Source organism: Arctopsyche grandis, chromosome 3, assembly GCF_051622035.1.
Source record: "Arctopsyche grandis isolate Sample6627 chromosome 3, ASM5162203v2, whole genome shotgun sequence".
NCBI classification, from domain to species: Eukaryota; Metazoa; Arthropoda; class Insecta; order Trichoptera; family Hydropsychidae; genus Arctopsyche; species Arctopsyche grandis.
In genome coordinates this window covers 16,144,618-16,155,687 of record NC_135357.1, presented here as the reverse complement: position 1 = coordinate 16,155,687, position 11,070 = coordinate 16,144,618, and the positions used below count along the sequence as shown (strand labels likewise).

Below are 11,070 nucleotides of genomic sequence, written 5' to 3'. Positions count from 1 at the left end.
AATAATCAAAATTAGTCATTTAAAATTATATTTCACCTTTTGTGTTGAATGTCGAAATCATTGAAAAATTTTCTCGTATTATTTAACATACTTCAGACATTCACAAGTTTGAACCGATAGAAATTTGTGCAGATCGGGTGAAATCTGTATGTACCTGATTCTTACAAATACAATGTAAAGCTCCTTCAATTTTCTTTTTGAAGAAATGTAAAATGTAAATAAACGAAATTTTTTGCATTGCGAAACGATTTTATTTATTTTTTATAAAATATATACAAAAAAAATGTATACAAAAAAGGCTTTACATCAAAGAATCGATATGCCAGCTTTCATACGTTTTGTTTACACGAGGACGACACTCTCGTGCCAAGCATTTTCTCTTTATTTTTTGGTTATATACTGTGTACGGGGTTACTCGCACACCTACACAGATTCGTATACATTTATATTGTTCCGACTCTACGAAGGTACGGTATGTAGATGCGGCTACGGGCTACGGAGCAGTTGCCAAGTCGCTCTCACGGCGAGCAGACGCGTCGCTACCGATACGCTCGTACGCTGAACGCGCGTAACTTACGCGATTTTTCAAACTTCTAAAAAATATGTCACAACCTTTCGTCAAAATCTGCACAATATTCGCGAACATTATGCTCGCGGAAGGTAGTAGAAAAGCGGTCGAAAGTTAACTTTGACGATGCATCATCACGTTAAGAAACCATCACCGACGTCATTGAAGAGGTCAAAAGATCCTGCGAAGCAGCTGCGACATCCACCAAAAGTCATACAAGTCAACAGGGATGTTGCAACGATGGTCGATGAAGTTTCGCAGCAGAACGACATGCAAGATCTCAATAATAGCGACGAGCTGTCTTGGACACCCGAAAACGAGGTACCGCCACCTTTCAGACCCAGGACTTTTAGCGACGGGTTTTTGAGAAACAGCAGCGAAGAACTACTTCTGGGTGTTGGATGTGATGCTTGTGGCCAGCCTCCGTCACCTAGATACCGCTATCAAGAACATTGGAGTAAGAATTTTCCTTCGTTCAATAACATAGATCTTTTATGCAATTGTAATTCCAACTTGGCACAAACGTTGGCCCAAGACAAGAGCGACAATAAGCTGATCTGCGATTTGGATCGCAACAAGTTCAGACACTCTTATGTCAAAACTAATAATTCCTATCATAGAAGCTTGGATAGGAAGCATGTGAAGACGAAAAGTGCGAGCGTGGTCAGCTTTCTACCAAGGAACGTTTCATACGTAGATCCAAACTCTTCTTTAGTAAAAAAGATTAAAAAAAATTTATCGTCTTTGAAAAAGATTGGAGGAGATGCTTCAGCGAGAAAGAGTAATCATGGAGTACCTTTGAACGAAATGCCTCAAGAGCACCCTCAGCAAAAATACGATAGTTTAGCGAGGCGTTTGAAGAACGCAGATCGATCTTACAACAATCAAGCGTGCATTTTTTCGTCATCGGATTTTTCACACGGAATACAGACATCCGATTTCGTTAATTGCAACATATCTAGCAATTTCGAATATCCCATTGAGGCGGTCCACAAGCAAAATCAAAAAACCTCTGAAGAAGAGTGCAAAAAGCAAGCGAGCACGATGTTGAGTGAAAGCAGCAGGCCTAAAAATACGCCGAGGAGAATCATGTCGTACAGCGACATTTGGAAAGAGGGGATGATGTCCGGCTATAATGGATCTAATGAACCCTTTTTCACCGGATACGAAGGCAGAGGACCCACGATTGAGACTATAGAAGGCGGCTATATTTGCAGGGGTAGCAGAGGCGGCAGTTTCAAAAGGAACGAAGAATTGGAACGCGATATGATAATGCTGGAGACAAAACAAAACTTGGCCGGTTATCATCATTGCTTGTGCGAAAATCACACGAGGTGTATGGATAAGTCTCACACCACACCGTTCTTTCACACACAGGTGAGCTTTCAATATTTAATAGGGGCTAGTATAGGGGTACCATAACTTAATATAATTGCGCTCAATGCGGTCGTTAATTTGGCTAACGACTTCTTAACTAACTTTTCGGCAAATTCGAAGTTAATTTAAAATTTTTGAACGTTTGTTAAAATTCACACATTTTAAATATTTTAAAGTTTCTTTCGAGCGTAACTTATTTTCGGACTAAACTGAGGGAAACGCTCTGGAAAAAGTTTCACTTCTAGGAGAAATTCCCCCAAAGTTTGCCAATGCAAAAAAAGAGGGTAATTCTGCATCATAATCGCATACATATGTATATATTTAATATTAATAATTTTTTTATTTATTTTGCAAAACGCTTTACTGCTACATATGTATGTATGTATATATGAAGTATGTATGTACGTACATTTACATTTTAAATTATAAATACATATGTATATGTACATATACATATACCTCCATTGAAAACATGCTCTTTTATATTAACTTTTTTTAATTTTTATGCTAATCTACATAGTATGTATGTATATATTTATTTATTTGAGAATACTTATAGTAAGAATATTTATAATAAAGGTAGCAAAGTCGATAGACCCAAGGGATTTGATAAAACATACAGAAGTACAGAAATAAAAATATCAAACAAGATAATAAAACAAATAAAAAGCAAAATAAAAATAAAAATCACAAACAAAGAAAACCGAAAAGTACATATTAACAACTCAAAATAGACGAAATAAAATAAATAAGAGAAAATACAGACGATAAACTTACTATAAGACCCAGTTATTTTAAAGAAATCATTAAGTTTATTTTAAAAAGGTTTAAGTTACAAGAATTTACTAATTCATTGGATATACTTCAATTGGCAAAATCGGCTTAAAATGGTAAATCGGCAAAATTTTGCCATCGCCACCGGTAAATTTTTAAATTTACCGGTATTTACCGTTAACTATTTTATCGCGAATTAAGTACATATACAGGCATTTCATTGCATAATATTACATTAAAAAGCAATGCAAATGGCGTATTGTGGATTAGGTTGTCTGGAATTGGTTTAATCTAATCCACGATTTTTTTCTTTTCCCGGTAACAACCGGTGTACCGGTAGTAGGAAAAATCATTTACCGTTTACCAGTTTATGAAATTTGACGGTAAATTGCAATCCCTAGATAGACTATTCCAAACTTTAACCAACTTTATAATTTATTTAAATTACTTATGTACGAATTTAGAATTTGGAAGAATTTGTGATTCGTATTATTATAATCATATTATATTACTTTATAATTATTTTCGAAAACTTTATGAGTAAGCTTTGAACCAATTGCATCCGATTGTCTCATATTGACGTGTGCGAGTAAAATAAATCCATTTATTAAAAAAAAATGTCAATAATAAAAGCAGTGTTTTGATGCCAAACTCCATTTTTGAAATTGACAAATCTTTTGGTGTTTTTCTTATACATGTATATTTATGTGTGTACTAGTACATATATATGTTTTTATTTTATTATATAAGTATTTATTATATATATTTTTTAAATATTCATGCATAATTATTTTTTTTTTATTTATTTTCAATAGAAACGATGATGACAACTTATTCGACGTTTCATTTTATAATAATTTTAGCATATTAACTCCTACCCTTTGTTTTACTAAAGTGAATTTGAACAGCTCGATTATTCTTATTTTTTTTAATTAAAAATAAATTCAATGGGTTGAAAGCAAAATACAATACAACCGAACATAATGTATTGAAAATGGAATTGAAATTCGTTTAAAACGGACAATTTTCCCGCGTCACGTCACTTGCACATTTTTAACCCATCGACTCGCTAATTGCTTCCGTTGAAAACTTTTATTCATGGCAGAGCTGGCTGAGAGCAAAGTCAAAAAAACGAAAACTTTTTTTAGTATAATATAAATACATAAATACATATATGTATATCTACAGCTTAGTCATATCGGCAACTATTGATTGATGGAGCCCGCAACTCCATTATATTGATGAAATATTAACGAAACACTCAAAATTCCCGTCGGGTCGGTTCATTATTTATTATTAACGTTCGCGCGGATTAACGACGAGCCGTCGAAACGCGGTAATTGGTTAACGCCGAGTCGTTAACTTATTTAATTTCGTCGAGTGTTTCACTGAAATAAACCCGAACTAGAGGTTGAATTAGCATCCCTTAGATGTGCCGGTGAGGGAGAGCGAGCCTTGATTGTATCAGTGTTCCCCGAAGTCGTATCGATGGTTCATCTCTCGTAGAAAATTGCAGACTCTTTTTCTGAAAAAGCAACCGGACGGCGACTCGGAAATCCGATTGGAAAACCGAGACGTATCCGCTGAAAGCCTGAAACACAGAATAAACAAGTGTTTGATCCAAATGCACGGAAAATAGTTGGTATACTGAAAACACTCCTTTGAACTATCTATCTACGAAGAATTTTATATGTGAACTTCGTCCATTTTGTACAAGATGATGCCGTGAAATACCTATGTACGTATGTACATATATGTATATTGAATTTAAACATGAAAATTACAATATTCTGTGGTTATAAGAATTCTTCAATATACATACGCACTTTATATTATCATATAAAAATTCATTCGAGATGAGGTATTTTTCTGGTTTGGTGTCTTACCGTATATAACGCTATGAATTCGAAATGAATCTTCCAATGGAAGCGTATATTTTTCTAGACCAACAACTCATTTTCTTTTAAAATCAATTTTTGATTTTATAGTATTAAAAAAAAATTCCCATCCTGCGTTGAAACTAAAATATCGATTGAATGTATGAATACAATAATTTGAATCTTAAATAGGAAAAACCAAAATTCATCGGCTAATTTGATGTAAGTTAATTTTTTATAAACAATGGACAAAATTTAATTGGAATTCCTTCAGACAAATTGTAATTAACGTTTCAATATGTAAAATGTAAACGTTTATTATTTCATATTAATCTGTTTAAAATGAAAACTTGTGTAATACTATATTACATATGATATGTACATATAGTGTTTGTCTAAGATTTTTATGTGCCAATTTTAGTGCTACCATACATACATATTTTATTATGATTCATTATGTATGAAAATATGTGGGAAAATATATTTTTTTCATTTTTTAGTTACGGATTTATGCATGTGTGTAATTTGAAATTCATTTTTTTTATTTCAATTCATCTTTTCGACCAATCAATTTCGGTTTAACGCATAAAATACGTAATTACATTTATTTGTGGAGGGTAAAAATCTCTCTTTGTTAATTAATTACCAACCCGTGATTAATCTGTACAAATAATGTAACGAGCATGAATAATAAATGAATTTCGGAAGATGATATAACATTGTGTTATAATGTACGATTATACCTACATATATATGTATATATGTACATATATATATATATATATATATATATATATATATATATATATATATATACATATATATATATATATATATATATATATATATATATATATATATATATATATATATATATGTATATACGCGCTTATACTTCATATGTATATATATATATATATATATATATATATATATATATATATATATATATATATATATATACATATGAAGTATAAGCGCGTACGTCTCAATAAACATTTTTCATAGACGATGACAAGGCGAAAGCGTATGTATGGGGTCTTGTGACCGCGGCTCTAAATCAATCATGCTATTATATGGGTATTTGAGATATTTTTGCCGTGTCATTTCGTAATTTGGCTCTCAGATAATCCTACGACACGTTTACGACACTCGGTCCGGCTATAATTTAACGGATTGTCATTGTTTTGAGCTTAAATTACGGCGGTTGCACACGACAGTATAGCCGGATGATATTGGACATTGTATCTTTTGTGGGGGGTTTCTTTATTTCCCATAGGAATTTTTTAGTATCGCTTTAGCTTTACGATCGTTAACCTCGTTTTTCCCTCGCACTATTTTGTGTACTAACAATCTTTATAATGCTCTATGAAGTGTGTCGAACGATGCTGCGCTTTAGTACACGAAACATAAAATTAGCAATAGTAAAGAATAGCGGTAACTAGCCTTTTTCTGCTTGCCTGCTAAAAATCTAAAAATGGAGGTTGAAAAGGGTTTTGTGCCGTATAAAAATCATTACTTACTACTTAATACAGCAACACTTAACCTTTAAGTCAAGGACCAATACTGAAATAAATTAATTGCTTTATCATTTTTACAAACGACAAATGCTTTTCTAGAAATTTTTATTTTTATTTTTTAACACATTGATGCGGGAAACGGAGATCACAGTCTTCAGCGAATTGTTGCTTGACAGCGGGAGACTGCAATCTCCGTTTTTGTACCCATGATCTCCGACTGTGATTTCCGTGGACAGCGGTAGGTAACCAACCTTTTTTTATATAAACAATTTTTGAAGTGAGAAAAAAAGGTTGATTGGCCTAGTCAAAAAAATTTAATTATTTTATTAAATTTTAAAAAATTTTTAAAATTTTTAAAATTTTTTAACACTTTCAATGCTGAGCTAGAATCTGTTGTTTTCGTGCTATACTGATATTTTATAAAATAGCTCTGTCTCACAAATGTTTTGACAGTGGGGGGTCCCAGTGTCCCCTTCAGAAGGATATTTGTCCCAGTTTTCCATAGATATTATTTAAAAATATATCTTTCCGATAATATATAATTAAGTGGGTTTGCACAAGAAGCAGATGGTTATCACTCCTTCCAGCAATTACAAGGATACTAAGTATAATATGTGGGAGGCGTTGAAAGACTTTTTGTTGAAAGAAGAAAATGCTCCAAAAACGATAATTGATTTCTCTAAAAATCCTTTCTCAGAATTTTACACCATGTTTGTACACAGTCAAATTTTTTATTTGAAAAGCAAATTAAAAAGCTTGAGAAGGCTATTATAACTACAATAGAAGTAAAACATATTTTAGAAGATACAAAAAAACAATTAATGGAAAGATTAACTAGTAAATACATAGGTTTACAAGCAAAACAAACATACAACAAACTGAAGAAATGCAAAGAAATTACGATAAAACAATTAAAAGTGTTTGACGAAGAAGTGGATAATTTCTTTAAACTTGGAATTAAATATTTGGAACAGTGGTTTGTTCCAATCACGAAATATGCGTCACGGCAAAGGCGTCCAGGCGTCGGCGATGCACAAAACGTAATTCGTAATTCGTAATCACTTCGTAATTTGTCATTCTTAATTTCTAATTCCTGCATCAATTTCTTTCCGAAACCAGTCGTTTCAATTTCTTTAACTTTATTTTTATTCGTGTTTCAATTCCTTTTCGAAACCACCCGTTGAAATCAACGGACACAACACTAGTAATTTATATTATGTATAAATATGATGGGAGTTTTTTTAGATTTTTTTCTCACTTCAAAAATTATGTTGTATAAAATGGTCTTGAGTAAGCTTAAAAGTTTTGTTCAATTTACAAACATTTATAAAGATTTAAATTTTTTTGAAATTTTCCATAATTTGAAGAGAATATACATACATATCTGATTTGTGCCCGCTACACGGCAAGGGGAAATTACGATTTGACCCACAAGTGTTAAAAGTATTTTTTTATAATTATTATTTATGATGATTTCAAAATATTATTAAATAATAATTATTTTTATCAGAGTCATCTATGTATATATCAGTAAACAATTTAGTATGAATCCCTTTTTTCTACTACCACGTGTCCCATTAAATTTTACCTGGCGGTCCCGTTCGGACATAGTGTATAAACCCATATTTTCTCAATGGGCAATTTACTTAGGTCGGCTTAGTCCAGAAATGGACTAAGGTTTCTAACCTAACCTATTTTCTTGGGCCTCTTTACCGGGGTGGCGGGTCGGCCTATGGGTCACGAAAAATTGAACCCCCGGAACAAAACGCTTTACACTATATTGTCGTAATCTGGACGATGTTATTCTTAGGTTAGGCAAAACTAATAATTATTCTACGAAATGTTTGTGTATTTCCATGGGTTTCTCTTTGATCGTTGACTTCGGAAATGATGATTACAAAACGATGATTGAAGTATCTATTGTACATGTGTTGATTTGTAAAGATTTTACTGCATTGCAAGTAAATAGAAAATCTCAAAACTTTGATTAAAATTTGAAAATAAATTATATTATTAACATATTATAATATACATACATATATGTACCTATAATAAATTCATTTTGATTGACTTCTTTACCGAGAAGTCTACATTAGCTGAGCAACTTTTTTGTTGATTACTTCCCTTTATAAGCCTTCATTACTTCATATATAAAATCAGTATAGATATTCTAAATGTAAAATAAATAAAAACCTCGTGAAAATGATGTACACATTTTTGTATGTAGTATAAATCAAATAACATTCCCGTTAAAAAAAATCAAATCAAATGACATATGCGAATTTTTCGCAGTAAAATTTAGACATCGAGTTTGGTTCCGTGATTCTTAATTTATTTCACTGTAATTTGCTTTTATTATAAAAATATATTTTATACCGTATACGTATATTTATTTATTACATATTATGTTTGAATTTCATAATATTTCGATGAATGTACATATTTCTCTGAATTGATATGTGAGAAATGTCAGAATATTTGGAGATACATGCTATTGAACATAAACATGTTAAAGGTCAGAACAAATTCTAAAATTTATCTATCAAAAATATATGGAAATCGTTGAAATTTTATATCTGAAGTTATTACGAGTATTTTGTTGATTACATTTATTATTATTATTCATACACTTATTTCATGCTATTCTGTATACTGGATTAATAAAAAAAAAGTTTTTCCAGATCAATAGATGCGGCCTATTTGCGACATACACGTTAACATATAAGTAAATATATTCAAAGTTCTTTTACGAAAATAAAAAGAAGTAAAAACGGGATTCGTATCGTTTCGCGTTCAAATGAGCGAGCTTCATTTCGGATATTCCCGAGGACATTTGTCTTCTTCATTGTCGACTTTATCGGTTGGTTTTTTTTCGTCCTCTTTTTCCTTCGGGCTTTTCACCTTTGTTTTCTTGTGTGTCGTATCGCCGGGTAAAAGTGGCAAAACCGTGTACCAAAACGACATAAACAGAAAATTCGACGAGTGTGAAAATCCCACACTTATCAACGCTACGCGCGCATTGGCAACGTCCATTACAGCAATAGTGAAGACATTTTATTTTTATTGATATATATGATAATATTTTAATTTAAATGATTATATATACATTCTTAATACCAAATATTTCCTTATTTACCTACACAAGACTCATTGCTATTTTATATTTTAATAAAGATATTATAAATACAATGCATATCTACATTTGTAATATTGTAACTTTGTCAAATTTCATGGATGGTTTAATATTTAAATACTGTTTTTGGCACTGTCATAATAATCGATTCATATTTGAAAAAGTTATAGTAAAGATTGATTCTTGATTAATGTTATATGTACATAAATACATATCGCAAGCTCACTGAATCATGATTTAAATTTTTAAAAATTCCGTTGACGGTTTTGTAGCTGGAAAACTTGTTTGCGAGCGCGGCGTCATTAATTTAAAGTAAATGTAATTATCCTGGAATTGTTGGGATTATACTGTTAGGAGAAGTTTCGGCCGGATTTGCATAAATCCTCAATCATTTTGTGCGCGCGCTGGGGTGTTGAGCGAACGATTTTCGCATTCGCATCACGAACGGCCAAATTTTCATATTTATCACTTTGAATGTCGGTATAGCATTATATGTATATAGGTATACACGAAGCGTATTTATAATACGTGTCCGAAAATAATTTTTCAACACCTGTGTTTCCTACTTGGTACAATATTGTATACACGTGTACATACATACATATGTGAAATACGTGTGCTCGGACGAGTTTGTCTGAGTTTCGCTGATTACGTGTGTTCGTTTCTTGTGTTTTTGTTAACGAGTGGCGTAGTAGCCACGTAGCAATTAATCATGCAGACGTAGACTCAGCTACGAGATACTTAATAATCGCAAATGCACAGAATAGTTTACAAATAACAGCTGCAATTCACTTTGAATTTATGAATAGCAAATTTTTCACATCAATCACTCGAGTTGTATATTAAATTCCTTTTGATAAAGTGTGTACCTGTCTGCTTCATATTAAATGTAGCCTGCTTATTTTTTCCGCATACCTTTACATATAATATATGGTAATAAGATGGGAAAAAGCACGTATCAATGATTTCTAGTGTTGCCTTTTTGAAAAAGCAGACATACATAAATGAACGTATGGATACCAGCAACATAGCTCAGTGGTAAGCGTATAATGCTTACAGCTGAGGGGTCATGGGTTCATTCCCTGATCCTGTGTTGCCGGCCAGACCTTGGATATACATATGTATGAGACTTCAGGTCGATCATTTCCTATCGGAGTTTACTAATTTATTTGATTTCCTTGCTGAAACGGTTTCTATCAAATTGACCACCTACCTTAATTTCTTATCATTATTTCAATTTAATTTTAAATTAATAGTTTATAAATATGTTGGCCATAGGTATCGCCTTGGGGGCAATACCGTAATTACATACATTATCGTAAAAAAATAAGGAATTTTTCATAAATTTAATATTTTTTGTAAATTGGTAAATAATAATTTTAATCCGCTTTTTCTTTCCACTCAAAGTTTTCAGAAATATTTAAATTAAAATTAAAATTTCGATATGTTTTAAACATTACTATTATTTATGTAGATTTGGAATCCAACAGTTTATACTTAATAGTATTTATTTATTTATTTAACATATTAGCCACAGTGACATTACAGAGAGCTTTAACGCGTCACTGTGGCCAGTCATTCAATAATAATAACACGATAACAATAATAACACAACATCATTATAATCATAAAATCATAAAAATAACAATCATTCACATTAATAATTGGCAAAATCAACCACTGGCATTCTTCAACAACCACTCAACCAGATTAGCATATGTAGTTAATATTGAAGAGGTCAATTTTACGAGCAATCCGGTTGAGCAGATACATATATCGCTCTAGATATATGTACATACATAGGAGCCGTTGCCAACATAT

General features: G+C 31.8%; 1 protein-coding gene across 1 annotated transcript in view; it reads left to right on the top strand.

Annotated features, from left to right (window-relative positions):
- The first annotated feature begins 503 nt into the window (after nucleotides 1–503).
- LOC143909393 (uncharacterized) overlaps nucleotides 504–11,070 on the top strand; it is a 76,782-nt gene continuing 66,215 nt past the window's right edge. The window contains exon 1 of the mRNA XM_077427356.1: nucleotides 504–1,945. Within this exon, the coding sequence (XP_077283482.1) occupies nucleotides 695–1,945 (1,251 nt within the window). The 5' untranslated portion in view covers nucleotides 504–694. The remainder of the gene's footprint in view (nucleotides 1,946–11,070) is intronic.